At 38.1% G+C, this 24275-nt stretch overlaps 1 protein-coding gene across 7 annotated transcripts in view; it reads right to left on the reverse strand.

The window, feature by feature from the left end:
* Nucleotides 1-19168, reverse strand: part of RGS7 (regulator of G protein signaling 7) — a 246637-nt gene extending 227469 nt beyond the window's left edge. For 6 of the 7 annotated variants that reach the window (XM_065630605.1, XM_065630608.1, XM_065630607.1 and 3 more), the window contains exon 1: nucleotides 19073-19150. In XM_065630605.1, the coding sequence (XP_065486677.1) occupies nucleotides 19073-19150 (78 nt within the window). Of the gene's footprint in view, nucleotides 1-19072 lie in introns of all 7 variants that reach the window. The other variant, XM_065630609.1, reaches the window with a different exon arrangement.
* Nucleotides 19169-24275: the final 5107 nt, after the last annotated feature.

A 24275-nucleotide genomic window follows, 5' to 3' on the forward strand; every position in this document is an offset into this window, starting at 1 on the left:
AAAACTTAGCCATTCTCCCATATCCACAAAATAGTATCCAAGAAGAATTTCCACGCCACCGAAAAAACCCAAAAAACTACCCAGAGCTTTTTTTCAGGAACAGAGAATACTGTTTATTGTAACTCTAAATATAAATTTCATCTCTTCAAATGCATCTCTTTATTTGCAGCTAGATTTTAATCGTGTACCTTACAGAGTTTTATAAAAATCAATGATAAAACTATCATCTGAATAATCTTCTTGCTGTGTGTTTAAATGACTTTAAAAGTACTCTGTGTCCTTGGATTAAATTGACTCAAATACAAGAGTACAAGAAGCAAGATAAGAAGTGAGATCAATAGAGTAATGTGCAAGTAAGCAGTCAAGCCAATAGATACTTATCAGTGGCAAAGCAGGTAGTTAGGTATAAATACAACACAGCCTGAGATCGGTATACTGGTACATTAGAATGGTATTAACCACTAATTTAATGTCAATGAGTATACCTGCAAGAAAGTCACCAAATGGCAAATGCTGCCACATGCAAAGAAGCACTAACGAATATCACTATCAAAAAGGTTGGTTTATATCCAAGAAAATTTATTAGAATTCCTTTAAAAAGTCAATTTGAAAATACTGATTCAGAGTAAAATTTGTATAATTTAGTTTACAGAACACAGGCAACTAATAGCTGGAAAAAAAAAAAAAATTATAGTTAGGCCGTTGCATGATGGACCCTCCCGGGAGAAACAAACAAACAAAAAACTCCCCAAAATACTGAAGTCAAACTAGAAGTCATGAACAGCTTTGTATTTTCTTAGACAAAGATCACTTCTCGAGTGCTGTAATTATTCCGGAAGGAAACTAATCGATCTCCAAATCCACACCTTTGGCTGTTGTACCCACCAGCTTAAGGCCTGCATTCTTCAATTAGATAGCATTGCTCTCTGTGTTTTGCTCTAAGCCTAACATTCTGCAGCGCAAGAGGAGATATAAAACCAGATCATGATGAAAGTCAACTCAGCAGCACTTTAAATTGTATCTGCTAGCTCTTATATCAAAGATAAATTACATAAAGTTTGCCTTCATTGAACTACAGGAAGGTTCTAAAAATATGTAGCCATATAGTCGTACTAATGAATGGATGTGCCTTACCATTTTGGCATCATAAATGCTCTGCAAGACTCTGAAGTCTGTCTCTTGCTAAGACTTAGAGAACCAGCCTTGTTTAAACAAAACACCACCTTCAGATGACTTTGAGTCCTAGAATTGGTTTGGGTTGGAAGTGACCTTTAAAGATCATCTAACTTACTCCGACCTATACCAAACTTCAGATGGTCATGGTTATACAGTCAGAAAAATATTCTATTATTTTCTACTAACTGTAGTTCAGAATACTCCCTATACGTATAGTGTCAAAACATTTTCTAGCAGTTTTAAGACTTGCCCACTGTATCAGGATCTTCTGCTTTCGAACTGCCATTACTTAAAGGTTTCTTTTATTTTATTCTGCAAATGAGATCTTCTTGAATAGTAGATCTCTTTCAAGCATACACTGGCCTGTGTATTTACAGTGATCAGTCACAGAATTACATAAATGCTTGATCTGACAAGTACCTACAGGTAATATTTACATTTCAAGACTTCTGATGACCAAGAATTGAAATGGTGATTACAAAGAGTTATACAGAATCATATAAGAATATAATTTTGAAACTTAAGAGCTTCCAAAACACAACAGTCAAGATCCTTATGGCAACTCTAACTAACAACCAGTTCATATATTCAGTCCCTCAAATCTGCATAATGAAAGCCAAAGCTCTTTTGGTAATTTATTTCCCTAAACATATTCTTCTCCAGCAAGATAATTTCACATAATAAAATAATATTATAATATTGCCAAATAAACTGGTTTTCATACTGTTTGACATGCTCTAGCCTGCACATGGAAATCCATCAATTTATCCACCAGATTAGTGCTTGCAAAAATCACATCGCTTTTTGAGGACACCTGCACTGATAAAAATTACATTTGAGCATGTATTTCAAAGCAAAATCAAGGATCATAGAATCACAGAATAGTTTGAGTTGGAAGGGACCTTTGAAGGTCATCTAGTCAAACCCAAGGATGTACAACTTAGTCTTCCATCACTCACATAGCTCTTCTAAAAGAAAAAGCATTTAAAAAAAAAAAGTACTAAAGTAGTAGAAACCATTTCAAAACTTCATGTAACATTTCAACTCAATTTTAAAAATGGAATTCAATGTACTTCAAAAGTGAAAGAAAATAAGTATGCCTTCTTTGAGGAAGTATGGTTGAAGTTAGTCATGAAATAGCATATCAAACATTCTCCTTACCTTTATGTGTATTTTAAAAAGTCTCCTGCCTTTCAAACATACTCCAAGAAAGACAAAATTCAGAAACTGCAAATTCTATTTGAGGAACAGTAAATGGAAATAGATCTGGGACATTAAGACACCACTTTAAAGCTGTAAAATCCAACAATACTCTGTAGAAAAAAAATCAATTTGTCAGGCTGCGAGATAAAAAGCATTTTCTCTTGCCTTCTTAGTGAAGCACAGACAATCAAAGACTCTGTTCATCTGTACTACAAAGACTGGTGAACACTTCAAGATATGAAAAATCATGGACTGCCAAAACCAGAAAAGGCCTTTGTAGATTATTATTCAAATAAGTTGAGAGAGTTTTTCTTGGTTAGAATTTCCTTTTCTGTTGCCTAAAAGTAACAAACAGAAGTAATTTGTTGCAGTGGTTAAGAAGATATTTGGTCCCAAGAGAGCTTCTAGAAAGATCACCTGCAATTTACTGATTTAGCGAGTTGCAGCTTTAGCAGCAATATTGCTTGATTAATATAATAAAATACATATTTTTGCACTTTCACAATACAATTGGAATTCTTGGCTTTTTGTAAAAATAGTCAGTGATGACAGACTGTACTTGGAAACACAACAAAAGTTACGCACAAATAAACTCTCATATATATCACAATTCAAGAGCATCAATTTTGTCAGCTGAGATGCTTCAGTTATTCTGGGCATCAACAACTGTGATTTTCAGGGTCTTTGACTGATACTGTAAATGTCATTAATCCAAAAGGATGTTCAAATTATGTCCAAAATCATTCTGTTTCTGCTTTTTATTTAATAAGGTCTTTCACCTGCATTCATTTGAGATGACTGAAAAGTTCAAACTGCTGCAAAGTCAGGCATCAGTCATAAGACCTGAGTGGAAGACAGAGGCAATAATCACTTGTTTGCTAAAGGCCATGGTTTTTAATGGGGCCTCTTAGATTATGCTCACCAACAGTCTCAGTCTGTACAAGTGGCTATTTTGGATCACAGCCACGGACAGAATTACTGCTTCGGCAGATCTGACCTGTTATATTGACCTCTGTTTTACTGGTATGCTGTAGTCCACAGATTGCAGACTATATAAGATCTATAAGACAAATCTTGTGGCTCTCTCCTTAGTAAGCTTTAAATAGAGTCATATCTACAACCAGACTAATTCATCTTTTACTGTGAAAACTTTTATAAGGTCATTTTGGTAACATACCAGCAAAATTAACCATAAGTACTCTCCAAAACATGATATCTATATGTATCTGTAAATACACAGATTTTCTACTGGATCATTTGTTTTGTAAAAAATAAAAAAATAAAAATAAAATTACCCTAATACCAGGGGATGAAGAGGATATTTCTTATGTTAAAGAAGCTTGAAGGCTGTTGAAGAAAGACAGGGATTTGTAACAGAAGCCCCCAAAAGCTCAAGCAACAGATGATAGTAGAGACTTTTGACAGTACTGGCACGGAAAGACACTTGGCCTACAAGGCTGAAAATACCAATCATATATCACCTGGTAAAGGAATGCAACCTTGGGAGCTGGGTAAAACACACCATTTACAGTAAAACTCAGATATGAAATGGAACTTGGGGCGAAACAAAGAACGACCAAGCAAGATGGCTGTGTTAGCAAACACAAAACAATAAAAACAAGCAGATCCAAGAGCAACAAGGAAGAAATACCCAGTTATCAGCATCATACTCCTTCCATCAGGATGCAGATATAATCCTGAACCATCCTTCTAGAAGATAACTTCGCACTATTGACCCTAGGACCCTAACAGCAGAGAGAGAAACAGAAACTAAACAGTTCATGTATATCGGTTTTAACTATACTAATACTTAGAATTAGTAATAATTGGATAATTAAGGATATACATGTGAGTGTCTATCTGTGTGGAGTATTCTATAATAACTGGATAAATAACAACTCTGATTAGACTGCTAATACCTCAATTAAACTAAGATCTTGGCTCTGCATATAAGGTGCATTTCTTTAGTCCTCACAAACTGCATGGGGTGTTTAGTTTGGTTCCTCACTCAGGGAACTTGGCTAACATCTCAATGCTATAAAATTATTCTAACAAACGGTTTTTATTAAACTTCCATACTGAACTGAAGCAGTGAAAATTGAACTAAAGATGCAAAAACAAATGTATGATGGCTCAGAAAAAAGTTTTTGTAATTGCAGAAGGAAAAGCTTGGTCAGTCTCAAACTGTAATTTGTCATATGCCTCCCTTGGACACAACCAGAAACAGCACAAAACCCAACATGGCATCAGACTTAAAATCATGCACTGTCTAGGACCATGACTCAACCTCATTAGCAGACAGCCACATTCTAACAAAACAATTTAAAGTGATATTTATTCTAGTGTTACAATTCCAGAGTTGCCATTTATAATAAAAAACCTCACAGCTTCTGAGAGGCAAAGATGGTTTTGTCAAATAAATTTGTTTAGTATAATGGATTTTAGAAGTGACATACTAAGGTTCTTCTAATGTCACTTGACAAAAGTTTATGAAAAGTGGAAAAGAAACTGGACACTAATCCAAAGTGAGGGAAATATTTTATACCATTCACAAAGCTAATCATTCCAGAGCACAAAGTTCCGATAGCAGAAGAGATAAATGAAGAGAGACTTCAAAAAAGAAATGTTGTACAGTTTCAAGAAGGAACATACGAGAGCTGCTAGTTCAGAAGTAATACTTGTCAAAAGTTAGAATGTATTTGAATCTCTTCAACAAAATATTACACGAAAAAGGGACCTGGCTAGGTAATAAGAGTTATTAAATGCCAAAACCTGATGATGTAGTTCTATAGAGAAACTGCTCTTTCAATAGCATAGTCTTTCCTCTACATGATTCTCTCTCTTCGCTTAAAGGCAAAACATTTCTATGTATGGATGTAAAAAGTAATACTAAAACAGAGGACCACACTGATTAAGCTTGGTGAGAAAATTTAGGCATAGCTAGATTACCAGCTGCAAACATGGGGACACATACACACACAGTTTGGGGAATTACACCCTGCTGGTGATAGCACAGATGCCAATAGTATCAGCCTTAGTGGGGGGGGGGAGGGGGCGCGGAAAGCACACACACACAAAAAAGCAACACCACCACCACCATCACACAACCAGGCAAGCAAAAGAAACAAATAAGCCGATTGTTTTGCAGGTCCACTCACTGCTCATATTAAACTCTCGCTATCCATATGAATGCAGATTGAAAGACTGAACTTTCTGCTTCAGCATAGTGAATGTTAGGATATATTGCTGAGAGGTACAATCACAGTATCTGTTACAGAAATTAAAGCCTGGAGAAAATATAGTGTGGATTAATGTCCCTTTAGTTACACTTGCCATAACACTTATTCAGCATTCTGACTAGTTTTAAATTGCTGGAAAGCAAAATCTCACAAGCATGGCTCCCACACATGGCTTCAGTTAGAGATACCCTCTGTTCTTCTAGTGGCATGAAAAAAACCTGTGTTTGGATTCCATAGAATTACTTATTATTTCAAACACAGCATTTATAGGCATTACAGAAGTGAAATCAAGCTGTGGTGGTTAGAAAACACAAAATGCCATTCTGTCAATAAAGGTCAGCACTTCAATTATTCTTGCTTGCTTCAGCACATGATTTTCCCCTAGACAATTTACAGGAAATGGAAGGGAAAATAACCAAATCATTGGAAAAACTGTTACAGATGCCATCTGGTCTTCACAGATGGGCCTGTACTGTAGGTCATGTACATCTCCTTTCTCTCCATCATCACTCACAGAAGAATTTGAAGCAGGTAAAGAAACAGCAATGACTCTAGGAAGTATATTACCAGCATGTCATGTGGAGATTTAGCCACTATATCTCCACTTAACACCTCACTGGGAGTCAGAGTTCTTCAGGCTGATGAAACCTTACACAAAAAGGACACAGGATCTGTTAGTCAGAAAGTCAAAGGTTAGATTTGCAATGAATCACAGGGGACTTGTCAAAAACAACTGGAAAAAGGGTGTTTTGGAAAAATATGGCAATATTTGTTATTGCAATACTACCATCACTATACTATACACTGTCCAAAAAGATAATTAATCTTATCTTCAGTGTCTTTTAATAATCCATCTGAATTATCTCTGAATCACAAATGGGAAACAGAGACATAAAATTACTACCACTTTGTCAAACAGGACAGCAGAACTACAATTCATATCGATGTTCCCACTGCCCTATTTTCTAAATGCAATACTTGATTTTAGATACACTCCTTGCCTTTAAGCAAGGAGTTATGGTAACATTAAAAAAATTTGTCAGCCATAAGGAATTTACAGTTTTTACAGCACTGCACAAATGAAGAGTTTCTGCGGTTCCAATCTTCCTACTCAGAGAAATGGGGAGGGATTGTTTATTTTTAAGATAAATGCTGCTTCACGTATTATGTAAAATAATGCCTCTCTCTTACTTCTCTGCATCCTAAGGACTTAAGCACAAAGTGCCTGTATGCCTTCCATCTTGCTTGATATGGAGTGATTTATTCAAAACTATTCAGCAGCACAACCTAGACGTAACCTTCCTTCTCCCACACTCAGAGTGTCCCTCTGCATGATCGCATTCAGTCTTAAAGGGAGGCAATCAGCTGAGATCTGGCAGATTAGAAGAGTAATGTACCAGACCACTCATCACAAATCATCCTAGTATTAGCAAAAGCTATAGCTACAGTTGCATTTCAGTATAACATGCTATCTGACACTGCTTTTCCACTATGTTCTAACGCAGATTATATCCTCAAGGTACCATCCATTTTTTCCTTCAGGAAAAAGGTGTCACACTGGCTAATGACTATTATCTCATTTACTCTCTCTTGTCAGAAGTCATTTACTGCGTTAATGGTTAATGTTACAATTGATATGTCAATTATGAAAACTAATTTAGCTTGTAGAAGGGCAATTCATTCAAAAGTCATCATGACATTTACTTGTTTTGAAGGGAATATAAACAAAAGTTTTCATCTAATGGATTCTACAGTATAGCCTACATAGAATCACAGAATCATTTAGGTTGGAAAAGACCTTTAAGATCAAGCCCAACCATAAACCTGGCACTGCCAAGCCCACTACTTCAGTGGAAGAAAGCTGGAATTCACACCTCCAGCACACTACCACCAGGACACAACCACATAAGAACTTCTGTTAGCATTTCACTGGTGCAGGAACCATGTGGTACTGCTTTTCAAGCAATTAACCTTAATAACCAGAGTGAGAACAGCAGTTACTCTGTGCTTAGGGTTACATAAATACAGTCAAGTTTTATCTCTAGTTCTACAAGGTAAATAGGAAAGAACACTTAGCTTAAAAAAAAAAGGGGGGGGGGGGGGGCGAGAAAATGCATCTACTACATGCTTCAAATGTTCAAGAAAGCACCTGTCCCAAGGACAGCAAACAATGCATTAACCCAGCACACTGAACATTTCTAGTAACATTCTGAAGTCTAACTGGTAAATACGTAAGCATGTCAGTAGTTCATCTTATAAGTACTATTCAAGATATCTTGTAAAAAGAATAGGACAAAAATACTAAACTGAAGCCAACAATATGGCTAAAACTTAAATTGATGCTAATATTTTCATGTCAGCCATATCTATATGGATTATATGAAAAGGTCAAAAAGGTGGAATAAGTGAGAAAAGTGAGAACATGCAGGAACGTGTTTCCTTTTGCTAAGGCCTGTCAAGATAACAAAGAACAAAACCACTGACATTTGGATCAAATCATGTGAACAACTGAATTTGTAGCAAGCTTCACTTCCATTTTGGTGATCCTCAAATACTATTCTGAAGGTGATGCAAAAATCACTCAGTGCATTGAGGGGAAAACCAGAAATTATCTAGTCTCAGCCTCTTCTGATTAGTCTCCTCAAATCACTTTGCCAACTCTTCTTTTACACTTAAATTTTAAATTTTATGCACAGAAATTACCTTTTCAGTTTGCAAACAGAATGCTAATCCAAACAGCCTCCTGTGTGTATCACAAGTGCAGGCAACAAACAGCAATATTTTGGCTGGCTGATGGACACATGACAGCAGTAGAGGCACCCAGGAAACTGCAGAACAAGTATCAATTAACTAAAACCACCATCAAAATACTTGATCAACAATTTGACCGGGACGCGAACATCAACATCTAGCATGGAAGACAGTTTCTGAGACCAGTATTCATTCCCTCCTCAAGAGAATCCCCCTCAGCATCCCTTCGGGAGCTTTGTTCCTTGCTCAGGGGGAAGGGCACCACTTAGGCAACCTATGGCACCATGTCCAGAAGCACCCGCACAATCTTTGTGGTCTCCTTCACTCTTGCCTATCTGGCTATATTCGCCAGACAGAGAAATTGGTGGAACACCTCACATGAAGTCAAACATATTGCAATTGACAGAATGACATGATGCTAAATATCTTTCAGTGCCTCACATGCAGTGTTTCCTCCTTGAACCTACTCCATGTCCTTTAGTATCACAGAGAGTGACCAGGAATTAGCCCCATAAAATTATATCTACTTAAAGAAACTATTTCACTGGCCACAAAGGGTAGAGTTCCTGTTGGAAAAGGGAGCAAGAAGCAGAGTTCTTCAATGCATTTTAAAGAAAACAAGGATGGCAAGTCAAAGTCCTGTGCTAACAGCCTTCCAGACAACATAAACTGACACCTCAGCATCTATGTTTGTCTTCATTTAGATAACGGACATCAGTGAATTAGAAGGAAAGGTAGAACCTCCAGAAGTAATTCACAGTTACACACTGATACCTGTACAGCATGTTTTATTTTCCCTAGTTTGATATGAGAGCTCCTAAACACTAGAAAAAGGAACTAGAAAGGATTTTCAATTCCAGTGTCCTGGAATCAAAGTTAGCCCTGAATTTCTCAACAACAACAAAAAAAGTAAACCAAAAGAATCCCTGAGAGAATAGCATTGGTGATAGCCTGCTTGACCAAATATGTACCAAAGTTTCTGTTGAAATGTTAATGGCATGACAGCTACATATAGAAACAACAGAGATAAATACAAACGCAGTTATGTAATAGAACATATGTCCACATACTTTTCTTGTGGATGTACCTCAAAATGACACACAAACACTACCTCAATAGAAGAACAGGACAGTGTGTTTAGTAAACAGCTGAATATGAAGTTCAGCATCTGAAAGTAATGCTATAGAAGTGGAGTTGATAGTAAAGAGAAAGCAAAATCAGAACTACTTTTTCTGCTATAAATGAACCTAAGAGCTTCAGGAGCTGCTTGAACTTTGAAAATATTTTTCCCATAGAAGAGATACTGTTCTCCTACTACAGGTTTTTAAGAAATGAGCACAGGTAGAGCACTATATCATTTATCCCTGTTTTAAACAAGCCAAAGGCATTTCTCCCTTCTCTTGGAAACCAAACTGATGTATTAGCCATACTAGGCACTAATATGGCTCTTCTCCTCTGATGGATACTGGTGTTCCCTCCAGGCCACAGGAGCCAGAATCTAAATATTTTATTCAGGTACTGTGATGATTTCACAGAGTAACAGATGGGATTTATGAAAAGATACTAAAAAACTTTAGATCCTAGTGACTTGAATGAGATTTGTGGTTGCTTAGTAACTCTTTAAAAACTGCGATATTTGAAAGCTAGCAATACTGTGAGCAGCTGGTTAGAAAATTTGTCATTTATAGTATTCTAATTGTATAAAACTGCATTCTTATTACTGTAGTACTTTACAGTGCAATGTAGTACTTTGATAAATTTTATGTGCTCTGTACAAAGTAAACAGTTGATCTTCATGGAATTTCACTAAGATGAGTTTAATTATACTGCAGACCACCTGTTTTACAGATGATACAGCTAAAATAAACTACTCAAGCCATACAGAAATCTTGTTATAGCCTTGTATGATAGCATTATTCATACACTAAGTTTTCCATTTGCCACTAACAAGTCATCCTGTTTAACAATGTTGAACAACTTCTCCAGATCACACATGTCTGCAGCATTAAACATGCCAACATCAGGGATTTTGTGGTAGAGTCACAAAACATTCTATATTTTCTCCTCCATATAGTCAAAAGCATACAACATAAAGAGAATTTTATTGCACAAGCTTGAGGCAGGTATATTACAATTTTGAGGGTTTAGTATTAATCTTTGTCCTTCTTCTTGTTGATATTGATTCTATATCAAATGCAATTGTATGACTTCTGCTGATATCAAGAGATGCTGTGAATCTACATCTGAGGGCAGAATTTACCTCACAGAAGATGAATACCTCTTAAAGTCTGTAGTTCAGAAAAGTGTAGGTGTCAAGAAGCACTAATATGTCTTTCTTTCAAAAGGCATTCAGTAAACTGCTTATTCATCCTGATATAAAAGTAGATCAGAAAAACTGTGGTTTTCCATCAGAATTTAGGATGCTTTTAAATAACAGCTATTTTAAATACTTCAGTGCAATTCATTTTTACAACGTGGAAGATAAAGTAGAATAGTGCTGCATCACATGCATGAGATATTGTCTAAAACTATTATATATCTAAATGTGCTCCAGCACAAGCTTTCCGTTCGTGTTTATTCAGCTATGATCAATTATGAATCAATAATCAGATTACAATAAAAGTGGGCTTGGCTGGCATAATATTCCTTCGAAAATAAATTCCACGGGGGCTGTTTATGTATTTTCTTTTTCATGTGGATTGCCATTTAATCAACAAAGAAGAAGGTCACAAAGACATAATGGCAACAAAAGCAGCATGCCAGTAAGATTCCTGACCTCACAGAATCTATCACAAAAACAGACTCACCCCACTGCCACTGCTTGTCCCACAGCAGCAGGATCCTGGACTGCTGAGAGGATATTTATAACTCCCAATCTGTTTGTTATATTAGACGACTGAAATACTATAAGTGCACATGCATGTACCTACATGTACATTCACATTATACAACCATCTACGTCATCAAGACTAACTGGAACAGAAAGAAAAAAAAAATGTTGCTGTTATAGGGAGCAATTTTCACTTTCAGCTAGATAATCCTCATCCATCTGAACTGCCCTGTGATGAGATCCTCTGTGTATGCTACATCTTCCTCTGTGGCACAATCCTTCCTCCCCAGAATTTCACACTATGTTAGTCAAACAGGGTTCAGCACTGATCAAAGGAAGGAGAAAGAAAACACACAACTACAGCAGAAGTGATGGAGAAGAGTTAACACAGTTTCAGAATTCCTGTTTTACCTGTTTTAGGTAAAATTGGTACAAGAATGCCCGAAGAATGATGATTTCACAGTGATGGATAAATTTCTGTCTGGATGGTCCTCGGGGTCTACTTGGCTGTTGCTTAAGGTTTTTCAGAATTAAGCCAGCACATCTTTGATATTAAGACAACATGATACATTCTTAGAGACTTCTCCAAAAGGATTTCTTATTTGAATTACGGTGTGGATCTAATACACTTCAAATTTCATTTAATGGCTATCAAAGATGTCCTCAATTGAGTAGAAACAGCATAATTACAAAAACCTTGAAAAATAGGCATCTTCATTGGAAAAATACAGATAAAATATATACTACAGTGTCACCTCTAGTTATATACACACAGGAGCACAAAAGAGTCCTCAAATTTTAGAAGGCTAAATAGTCCAAATGCCAAGCTCCCATCCCTGTCAGTTAAGAAGTCTGTATGTCGCCTAGTAAATGCTTCCTTGACAGTTACAATGGCTTTATGAAATGCTCCTATACCTGTTCCTACAGCTCTGGTTTTTGGGCTTTGCTAACTCCAGGCATTTGTCACTTTCCAGATGAAGATACAGTTCCCAACTCTGCTCCTCAGACAGTCCAGCTCCAAGGCCTAACATCCCCTGTGGCTTCCGAGACAAGCTTATTCCAGTCATTCTTATAACCAACACATTAATAACTAGCTCAACCTTTTTTATCTACAACTTTTATAGCTGATGGCAATCAAAACCAAAATAAAAAATATCAGCTGATGCCTTCGCCATGGAAAATTGTACATGTACGTTTTCTTCACTGCATCATCATCTCAAAGTTTCATTTGAAGATGTTTTTCGAAAGTTGTCGATCCCCTCCTCCTACTAATCCCACCCTCAAAGTTTTCTTCCCTTATTCATGTTTCTATAGTTCATAACACCATTATTAAAATCCAGACTTTTCTTGCCTTGATAAAAGTTGACAAAAGGTATACTTCTGCATTTCCAACTTCTTCCCCTTTCAACCTACTCCCTTTCCATTAAAAAAAAAAAAAAAAAGCCATCCCAGGTAGTATTTTGCAAGCTAAGCCCTAAGGGTCCCCTCTTCTGTAGAAAACAGTTTCCTCTATTTTACAAAAAAAAAAAAAAAAAAAGGATTTTTAGCTTTACCACTGCTCTTATATATCAGTCATGCCTCAGTTTACCCATCTGTAACACAGCGAATAATTATGTGCATCTCTTTTGTAAGTTTTTTTTTTTTTTAGAGAGATAGTTGAAAAGCAGTTATTGTTCATACTCTACATTATTGTATATCTGCAGTCTCTACTTTTCCCCAACACTTTGTTAGAAAAGTTTTATAACACGCAAAAAATGATTAAACATATTCTGCTGGTGACTTCATTCTGTTCTTTCTAGGCATGACCTGGGATTTAGATTTGTAGATGGACTTCAGAAGCCCAAATTCTTCTCTTTTAGCAGCTTTTACAGACTGATTTTAAGAAGCTGGTGTAGTGCTTACTCTACTAAGAATTACAACTTGCTTCAGTTGGCCTGTGATTCCTGGGCTGGGAAAACAGCCACAATTTAACAAGTTGTATTTACATATAAGTATTTTAATATGGCCTCATTATAGTTATTATATCAGCTTTGGTGGGAATCTGTCAAACGTTATCATATGATAGAGGTTACTATTGAAGTTCCTGCAGTCTGCAAAGAATGTTCTAAGTCTGAAGTAAAACAAAACAAAACTCAAAACCCTAAAACAAACAATTTCTGACTCCATATTGCACGTCACTATCAATAGCGTCATTGTTTCCATAGCTACAAATGTAGACTGCTTCAAAAGAAAGAAGCAGAGAAACTGAAAATGACACTGCACAATCAAAACAGGCACATACAGTTTTCAGGTGGCACATGTGGGATGGAGAGAGGAAGTAACAAGGTGGCACAGAATTCTGTGGGGCTTTTGCATTTGACAGTAATGCCAGTGATCCAAGCACATCAAGCTCAGAACAGTAAGCAGCAGTAAACCTCTCACTGCAGTATCACTTGATACATTTCTACACCTAGTGGAAGGAAGAGAACAGAAGAGATGGAAAACACCAGCAGGAATCACCAAAGCAAATATACAGGGCAGGTGTGCGTCCCACAGATCTAGCCACCTGCAGACTCAGGTAGACATATTTTTAATCAAGTTTCCTCGGCATTTTCAGTGGTTCTGTACAGTTGTGAAGACAGTCAAATCCTTTATACTGCTCATCACAAATGATACCAAAACATACACGCTACAGCTGGTACTAACACTAGTCATTCCAGGAGAGGATACAACATCAATATAAATCACTGCACAAGGGGGAGATACAAAACATGAGGGTGAGAGAATACAGGGACACATCCAGTCTCAACACATGAAAGGCACTCCACAGCACCTAGCAACTATTCTGTCCTTCAGTATTAAGTTCCTGCCCTCTAAATATTACCTCTGTAATAGACTTGAGAACTACAACACGACCTTTATAACACTTATACTGAATAGGGAGACAAATTCTGTTCTTCCTACAGCTGGAATTCCTGAGGTCCACATATATGGACCTTTCTCCATCAATTCCATAATGATGAGCATTGGAATAAAACCAAGACTGGCATCCAAGATTCACACAAACAGCAACAGGACCACTCTTCTTCTCAGAAGAAGAAATTGCACAATGTAGAGCTATACTGTAATTTAATTAGAGAAGAAAAACAAAAAAAACCCACAAAAAACAAACAAAAAAACCCCACAACACCCACCCAAACAAACAAAAAAACAAACACCAAAAAACACCACACACTTATCTCTAGTACCGTGGAGTACCCTGGCATTTGCAATGTAGTAACAAACTACAGTAGTTTACACTGGGAGCAAGATGCCTCCATAGGTTGTGATAGCATATTCAGAAATGCATACTAGCAGACTAATTCTTCCCTTATCAAAGTAAATGACAGCATTTGGAAAACTCCCACCTACCACGTCATTACTTAGCCTCACAGGTTCTAAGGAATACGGTTATCTGTAATATCGTTTTCTTCCAATGATCTTTTTTAAGGGAGCAGTTGATAAAAGCCACATAAGAACGCAGTATTATCAGCACACTACACTGGAAGTCATCTCTGGTATAAGCAGAGGAGAATGGTTATTAGAAGATGGTGGTCATTATTTCCTCAAATGTTGTCACTGCACAGCTACTGCTCCTTTACAACAGCATTTGCCAAGCATCACACTTTGGAGACATAGTTTTTATGAAGAACGTCAGATCACGCTAAACTAAGTAGTAGTTTGAGATTACAAATTCAGCCCTTGCTATACATGAGTACTGGCATATATGACCTTCAACAATTGTCACAAGAACAGAACAAACACCTCATTATCTTCATCACAGCATTGAAAGCCCCGACTGCTAGTAATTCTAATCGACTTTGGCAAAATCTATCTTAACATTCAGGGCAGTGATCAAGGTAGAGAATCAAAGTCTCGGTCACAAGAATATTACTATTCAGACAAGGCTAATCTTATTGCTACAAAATAAAGCTATGATCTCTCAAATGAAGCTATTTCAGACAGCAATACAATAACCATTAAACTTACAAATTAGAACTCCTCATCCTTACAGCATATGTTTGACTAAAAAAGTAAGCAAAGCGCAGACCAGAAAGACAAACAACAGTTTAGAAGGACTAGCAATAGGTCTAAAATGGAAGTTCTTCAAAGACAACTCTTATTCTTTTAATTATTTGTGCCATGCATTACATTAAAAAAACAAATCAGGCCCTGAAACTTTGAAAAGCTGCACTATATGGGCTTTATATTACATCTCAAGTTTCTTCTTTAAGACCTAGCTTGCGGCAGTAACTTAGTGCTGCTGAAATCCAAGATTTCTGTATGAGCAACTTGTGATGTTAAAATTCTGTGGATTCTGGTGTCTTGTCTCTTTTAATTGCTGACTGGAATGAACTCTGTTGAAGAGGAAGTAAAAGCAGGGGTTTTACATTTTTCATGTTTGCCTCAGGCTATCAGCAGAAAAATTCAGGACTTTTTCTAAGGCATGTCAGTACCAACAATGTGTCACATGTCATTACTTTATAATTAGGCTGATAGCCAAAAAGAATAATGCAGCTGACATTCTATTAAAATAAAAAGTATTCCCCAAGGCATTAAAACACTGACACAAGCATCTTAAAAGGCAATGTAAAAATGATATAAGGAACTATTCATCTGTGCTGTTGGCTTTTCCATCAGAGATTCAAATAAGTAATTCAAAGTTATGTATGCATTGAATATTTAATTATCCTAAGATGACTTAAAAAAAAAAATCATACCTGAAAGCAAAATGCAATGAAACCCTTTTTGTCTATGAATACAAGCTACTATGAAAATAACAAGCTATCTACACTCTGTATTACTCTAGATTAGAATTTGATAAATCATCTTTCTTCCACCCTTCAATAAAGTAACAAATCGCAAACCAAATACATTTAAAAAAATAGAAAAACAGCCTTTTTTGTCAAGATTTTGAAATGTACATAAAGTGCAATAATGATTCTATAATGATTCAAGGCTTAAATACTGAATTTGTGAACACCAGAACTTCATTCTGTATAGAATTTTCTGTAAAATGCTCCTGATAGAATCAGGATATGGAAACCTAGGGCTGTAACTCCATATAGTTTAGAACATACTTAGGTCAGATTGTGTCTGAAAGTTAGACTAACTAGCAGAATTACCAGATTACGAAATTGTGGTTTATACCTAAAAGTAATAGTCTTCACTTATCACGGCCAAATTTTAGCTCTTTGTTAACACAGGTACTAAGAGATGCCCTATCTATTCCTTGTAGGTACACATATCACAAAATGTGTGCTATTCCATGTCTTGATGTTGTATAAACTACCAGAAGAAAGCATTTCTGCATTTGTGAATTTCAGCAACATTATTCAAAATATAAGACTTCAAATCCAGTTTCCTTCTAAAGCCAGCCAACAGCACATTTACATTTTTTTTCCTAACAGCTATTAATACTTTTCCAGTTGGCCAAAAAAAAAAGAGTCCTTCATGAAGCTGGTAGATCTAGTTCTTTGTTCACTCTGCACAGTGCTTTCATTTCCAACACAATGACAGACAGAGAAGTATTGTGTTTTCAAACGTATTACAAGGAATCCTGTGATTTAGTTGTTGTTATTAAAGAAATATATTCACAGATTATATATTCTGAAGTTAAATGATTTCCACCTAAATATCCTCCTCTTATATTCTAGACATAGAATTTATAACACATTTGATTACAGCAATATCATACTGCAGAAAAGAAGATACATGACTTTTAAAAAATTATCTGTTCCTCTGTTTCCTATTCCTTGAATGCTGCCAAAAGACTACTTAGTTTTCTCTCTGTATTCTAACACCAGTGTGCACAATTTTATATGATCTTTTGATTCACCATGCTACAAAAATAAGTTGACGTGTACAAAAATAAGTATGGCAGGTAATGCTGTAGAAAGTCAGTGTTCTTTGGAAGTTTAATACTCAGTGCACGACTTGCACTTGAGCAACAACAAGAGAAGGGCCGCTGCCATACGGGAAGACACAAACTGATATCATCCCTTTACTGCTGATTTACAGAGAACTAGAAAGGTGTCTGATGTTTTGATTTGCTGAGTGTACACCTGAGGTTTCGTGTCTTATCCCCACTCCCCATTTTCAAATTTCCCCTGCCCAACCAGCATTCCTGTCACTTGCCTCAGCAGTTCCCTTTCAATCTGGAGGCTGCTCAGTGGCAATGTTAAATTTCGGCATGAGGTTACACTAAATAGAATGGGTCACAAGCTCGACAAGTTCCTCAGACAAAGTCACCACATGACAAGAGAAACAGTTTCTCCATATTCCACCTCCATGTACTAAATAAGCTGAGAAGACTTCTTTCTCAGCATGGAAGTAGGTGACAAATGTGGAAAGATTCTTTTTAGAATGATCAAAAACCTATAAGAAACAATATAAGCTTTGGTATATTCCTTTTAATATATGCAGCATATTTTCCCATATAAATTCATGCATATAATCGGATTTCAAAACATACTTGTGTTAATGGCACAGTAACCTTGTGTTTTTCTATGTGCGTTCTTAAATAGATGGATAACTAAGTTCATAAATTCATTCACTTAGGTAAAAAGAGACTAATTTTTCAAAACAGCAAATATGAATAACCAAAATCAGCAACACATTTTAAAAAAATAAAATATATTAAAAAGCATGCAAACTTCAACTTGGGTCTATTTATTTAATCTCTGGGAAAAGAACACTTACCGCAATTACTGGTGATACCTCAGTTCACCTTAAAGACTAAACTGAGTATATATTGGATGCTTTCTATTACAGTTAACTTGCAAAAAGAAAAGTCAATTCCTCTAACAAAGTAAAAATATTGATTTTTTTCCACCTAATAGAAACAACCACAAACAAGTTAGAAAGTACTGTGTTCCAGGAATAAACAGGTAGTTGCATAATTATGTATTTCAGCTTGTGAGAGCAAAGTTATTTTCTCCATTATTATAAGAATTTGTCATTCCTCTTTTGATAAATGAAATTAAAGCTTTATTTAAAAAGAAGGTACAAATGCATCTCAGAATCCTCAAGTATTTACTGTCACTTAAATGAAAACACAGTGGCTAAATAAGTCCCACTATTGGAGTTCAGTGTCTGGAAATTTGTATATTGATGACATCAGAATAACTACATTAGAAATCCTTCCCAGAGATAATATCTGGAGTGTATGTGTGTGGTTTTTTGAAGATGTAGCAATTGCAGATAAGTAATACCTTTAATCAGTTTCTCCCCACATATGAAATAAGTTTATGGTTCTGACTTTCCTGCACTCTGAAATTCTTTGCCCAGAGACAGAAATACAAAATATTGTATTACACAGTTAATATTTAGCTTTTAAAGATATGAATTCATTTCACAAGTATATTTTGCAAGTAAACACTTGAACTCAAGACACATTCCAGTCTCTGGCACATCATGACCATCACATATCACATGTATCAACACAGCAAGTGAATGAAATACATTAAGTATTTCAAATTCAAACCCAGCTGTTTCTGAACATGATGCAAAGTTGACATGTCTGCATATTTGAACATTTAAAACAACATATCCAGTCATTTCTCATGACAAGAGCCACTAGTAATTCCTTGGATATAGGTCTATTTTGCACATGCCATTTAAGCTGCATTAGGCAGCAAAAATGTCAACAGACACAAACTATTCCAAATTAGTGTCAGGTGATCTTGCTCTGAAATCAAACTGCTCCATTCAATGCAAAGCTCAGCAGCAGCATCTATTCATGAAGCTGGAGCGAAATGGCAAAAATAATGGCCTCACTTGCTAGGCAGAAGAGTTGAGGACTTCACCATTACCTGAAGTCCCTTCCTCAGCTTTTGAAAACACAAAGGCTTACCTTTCTGTACACCAGCATGTTTGGGGACTCATCAGCCACCCCATTGCTGCTTTGCCCATAATTATTTCCTTGTGCCATGTCCCACAAATTTGATCCGCTTTTGAACGTTGCACTGTAAAAGGTAAAAGTGATTTCAGTAAGACATCGCCTCAGGTCTGCTTCCTTCCCTGATGATTAATGGACCTGACTTTCTACCAACATGTTACCAGAGTCAGTGTATGCTCTTACTCCAACACATACTTACATGGGAGCTAAGCTGCTAATTCACCATTCACTGTCATTAATCTCTTTTGCCTGTAAATAATGAATGCAAAATGTTAATCTAATTTAGATGTTAACGAATTACCATTCCAAATAGCTCCCTGACATACCACTAACCACCATATCATGAAGACACATCCTCACAGAGCACTTGCTCCCCTACAGAGGCTTCACCAAGCCACTCCACACCTTCCAGACCACACTTTTGGGAGGACTGACTCGGCCTGTAACTGTTATTCAGCAGTGCCCTCTCCTCATGTCTCAGGCCATAGCAACTTCCACAACTCTCAAACGCACAAAAAGCAAAACAGCCGCTTTATACTTCTCTTTAATTCAGAGACACGTGTGTGCTTTTACACATGTGCCAGGCGAGGGAAGCAGGTGACGGGGGAAAGGAAGAAACAAGCCAGAAAACCTTTCAGGTGGCGCAAAACAGCCGCTTTATACTTCTCTTTAATTCAGAGACACGTGTGTGCTTTTACACATGTGCCAGGCGAGGGAAGCAGGTGACAGGGGAAAGGAAGAAACAAGCCAGAAAACCTTTCAGGTGGCTTTCACCTACTTTGATCGTACTTCACTGCAAAACACCGGCTCCGTCGCCAGCCCCGTCTCCTCCCTGCCCTCCCCCCGGTCACACGGGAGCTGCACTAAGCAAGAGCTCAGATCATGCCGTAGCTCCGGCTCTGCACGCAGGTGTAAGAATGTGCTCCATCTACAGACCACACCACCGGGTGCGGAGAGCCCGGAGGGCTGAGCTCTGCTCCGAACACTTCCCTCCAATGCCCTCCCCTGCCCCCCAGACCTCTCGCCTGCGGGCTTCACTGCACCTCGTCCGCCGCGCTGGCTCGCCCTGCCCTGTCCCCGCAGCGCCCGTTCGTGCCGGCACCAAATGGCCGGGAGAACCGGCTCGCCCGGCGGGGAGCCCGGCAGGGAGCCCGGCGCGGAGCCCGCGGTTTCAGCACCACGGACAGCGGCAGCGGCACCGCCCGGCGCGGCTGACTGCGGCGCCCCGGCCTCCCTTTAGGGCGGCCCGGGGCGGGGGAGCGGAGCGGCACGGAGCGCGGCTGCCGCCCGGCTCGTTTACCTCCTGGGCCAAGGTCACTGCGCTGTGGCCGCGGCTCCTCGCCTCCTCCTGCTGCTCCTGGCGCGCCCCGCGCGGTCGGTGTCAGCCGGCAGCGGGCGGAGGGACGCGGTGATCGCTCATCACACACACACGCACACGCACTGCGGGCGGAGGCGCTGCTGCTGCCGCCGCCGCCGCTGCGGCTCTCCTGCTCTGCCGGAGCGGTGGCAGCTCCGCTCAGCTCCCTCCCCGCAATGGAGCGGCCGTCACGTGGGGGACGGGCACGTCAAAGGTGCTGCTGCTGCCGCTCCGCCACACAGCAGCCCCCCCCTCCTCCTCCTCGGCGCTCTCGGCTCGCTCACCGAAAACAGCAGCCAAGAAACTGCAGCTGCCAGCAGATCTGGCAGCGGCCCTTGTAAACGAGATTAGGCAGGACTAGAGGGCTGGGCAGGACGAGAACGTGGGCTAACGGGATAGGGGAGGAAGGGGGGAAGTTGGTGCTGAAAGACACGGGTGGGGAGAGTGTGTCGCCTTCTCCCTCTTAGTCCTTTACCGACAGCAACAGGGAATCTGCCTGTTCCTCTGCCTTATGCTGGACGCTTAATGTAATTTTTTTTCAGTGAGAACTAGGGAGGGCTTGTGCCGTGTTGGCACTGCAGACCTCTGTGAGCAGTGGAACGGAGAAAGCGCAATGAGTTTGTTCCAGCTGGATAGGAAAGAGCTGTGAGGACACCTCAGGACGGCCTCAGGGCTGTTTTACTAAGTTGCAGGCAACTGCTTAATTTGTGAAAGCCTAGAGCTGACCATGATAAAAGTAAAAAACAAATCTGTAAGTCGTACTTCCTCATCACATTTGGACAATAATGCTTTGATTTTTCAGAAGGGTTGAAAAGCCCAGGACTCAACATCCACAAGATACTTAACTGGTTAAGCTTTGGGATAGTCCCATTTGGAAGTGTATTTTCTGGAAACAGTAACTCTTATTACAAGGATGATCTTGCAAAAGAAGTCCTCATCTACTGTGCAAAGTCACACAATTCAAGCACAGAGGTTTCCATACATACTGTGTATTCTCCACTCTTACTTTTTCTACTTTTCTCACATCTCAGGGAGACTCAAATCAACTCTATCCTGCCAGAAGTTTGCCATTATCAGCTACTGCAACTACTTTTAACTATTCTTCCAAAGTTTGCAGAGGCCTTCAGATCCTTTAACAGAGAATGTGATAAATTAACTAAGGCGACAATGGCTACAAAAAAAAAAAATAAAGGAGAAAGGACAGGGCTGATCTGGACTTCTTGGAGAGGTGAGGAAAGGAAGACACAGGTTTGATAATGATCCTAGAATGAACACCAGAGTAAAGAAAGATGATTAGCAACATTAATAGGAATAGGTGAAATGACAACATAGAAAAAGAATCAATAACTCGGTCCGATGAGACATATTGGCAGCAAAGGCAAGGAGCTCTGTAGCAGACAGACACTATGTGTTGACTTCTACAGAGGAGAGTACTGTAGTATGTCACAAGGAAAAGGCAATGTCGAAACCAATGGTGTGGACAAGAGAGAATTCTGGAGTTTTGAGATGGAAAAGAGATCAGCACAAGTGAAAGAATTCAACAACACAAGAGGAAAGTGAAGAAGCATCAACAGTGAAAATAGTGAGCAGAGAAAATTATGAAACTAAAGAATACACAGAGAACTGAGAAACTACTTGCTTCCCATTAAAATCCACGTGACTTACCATAGCATATTGATGAGGCTAAGCAATGAAATCTGAATCAAAATACTAATCTTCCAACAGACCTTGTGATTCAGTCCAGTTCACTGTTGAGAAATGGCTACCAGCAACAAAGATCTCAGGCTATAATTCCCCTAGCTTTCACACAGCTGTCCTAAATGAGCAGCACCGTGGCGTTCACATCTCACAGGCTTGACTATTTGAGACTGACATGTGCACTGCAAGTCGAGGGAAATGACTCCCAAGATCTGTTAAGAACACAAGTTATACCTTTGTGGTTATGTAGGATCAAAAGAAGTTCAATCTTATTTACCAGACTGGTGTTTAAATTTCTTTTTGAGAGTAAAAATTGAAACTACACAAAGCATGCTTTAAGTGCAATTTTATCCCAAAAGAGGGATAGGATAAAAATCATTAAAAATATTGATAGCACACATATTCTTTCCATTTGTTCTGCCCCTCAACTCTGAGCATAGTAATTGTGTTAAAGGGCATAAAAATTGAACATAAGCAAGTTTCCAATAAAAGTCATACATTTGTTTTCTCACTCTGCCTCATCTTGTTACTAATCCAAGTGAAAAAAAATCACTAAACAAAACAATAACACACAACAACAAAAAAAACAAACCACCAAAAAAACCACAAACAAACCATACACCACAACCACAAAACAGAGAAAATGGACTACATATGTGAAGTTGTTTATGACATTACTCCAATCTACCCATTTTCTATAAGTTATGCAGTGAATCGATTTTGGCAGGGGTTACGCGTCTTTGAAAAACTCCTCAACAAAGCTGACTAATTTAGACAGCAATGTTTCCAAGCTTTTATTTTCTGATAATCCAGTCAAAGCTAAAGGCAGAGGTATCACCAGCTGAGTTAGATTTTGGCTGTACTGCCTCCAATCTTGCCTTTGCTTTAATTCTGCTTTAACCATTCTGAGTAATTTCACAAATAAAGTAAAATACAAAATGCTATACTAGTTAGGTGAGGTTTATATATTTTCTTTGAAAATAACCAAATTTTATTATCATAAATGAAATTCTAAAGCAAGTATGTAGACACAGGAACAACGTCAAACTACTGAAGTCAATAGGTGTTGGTTCGGTAATGTTAAAAGGTACTATATTTCACATCCAGCCTTTAGTCTTGTCCTCAAAACCAGAAGAATAACTCAGACATCCCAGTGATTTGTCTCATAATTACAGACTTCCTATGCTGAAGCACAACAAAAATTTTTCCCCTTCAGGAAAATTGGTTAAATAGAAGAGAAAACCAGAAACAACCCAACAGAATTTCCTTTTTGTCACCATTTTGTGGCAAAATAGACCCTGAGCTGGACTATTTCCATAAATGCAAGTAAAAGGAAAATAATTTCTTTTAAAAACACATAACTGGATAATCTAATTCTAATGCAGTTGCATGTGTTTGTTCAATAGCCTATAAAAGGCTCTAATTCATAAATTACTTACACATCTTTCCCATGTTGAGAGTCATCACTTATCTCACACACAACCAGCATTAGCATCCCCAGAAAGCACAGTCTGCCAGAAGAAGAATGGCCTGTTTCAAAATGCAAGGCAAAACTACTCATTAATAAAACAATGATGATGGGAAAGGCTGCCAAGGGCAGCTTTATCTAATAAGGCAATAAAGTACACATGATTTAGCAAGGTGGTGACTACATTTTCTGCATTTAGTTTGCATTGTCAGTACAACTTAAGTACTCCAATAATATCATATGCACATGGTACACGTAACACAGGCATTTTAAAGTCAAAATATTATGCCAAGATGTATATAACAATCTATCTGGATGTGAAAGAGATGAGGAATTTTGTTGTCTGTCCTGCTGACCAATGCTGTAGCTTTATGTCAGGATGCTGCCTATATCCATCAATTTATCTCTTGTCTTATGCCTAGATTGAATGTTCCTTGGAGTAAAGACACGCTGTGCAAACTCTTAGCACAGTATGATCTTCTTCCATGAGCAAGTCTTTAAAACATTACAGCATTATAAATAATCACATTCAAATTCACTAAAATAACATAAACATTCTAGTTAACATGGCTCTAAACACTGACATGAGCTAATACTGTGTTACCTTAAAGTATAAAACCCAGATGCTTTTCCAC

This window comes from Caloenas nicobarica, chromosome 3 (genome assembly GCF_036013445.1).
Source record: "Caloenas nicobarica isolate bCalNic1 chromosome 3, bCalNic1.hap1, whole genome shotgun sequence".
In the NCBI taxonomy this organism is placed as follows: Eukaryota; Metazoa; Chordata; class Aves; order Columbiformes; family Columbidae; genus Caloenas; species Caloenas nicobarica.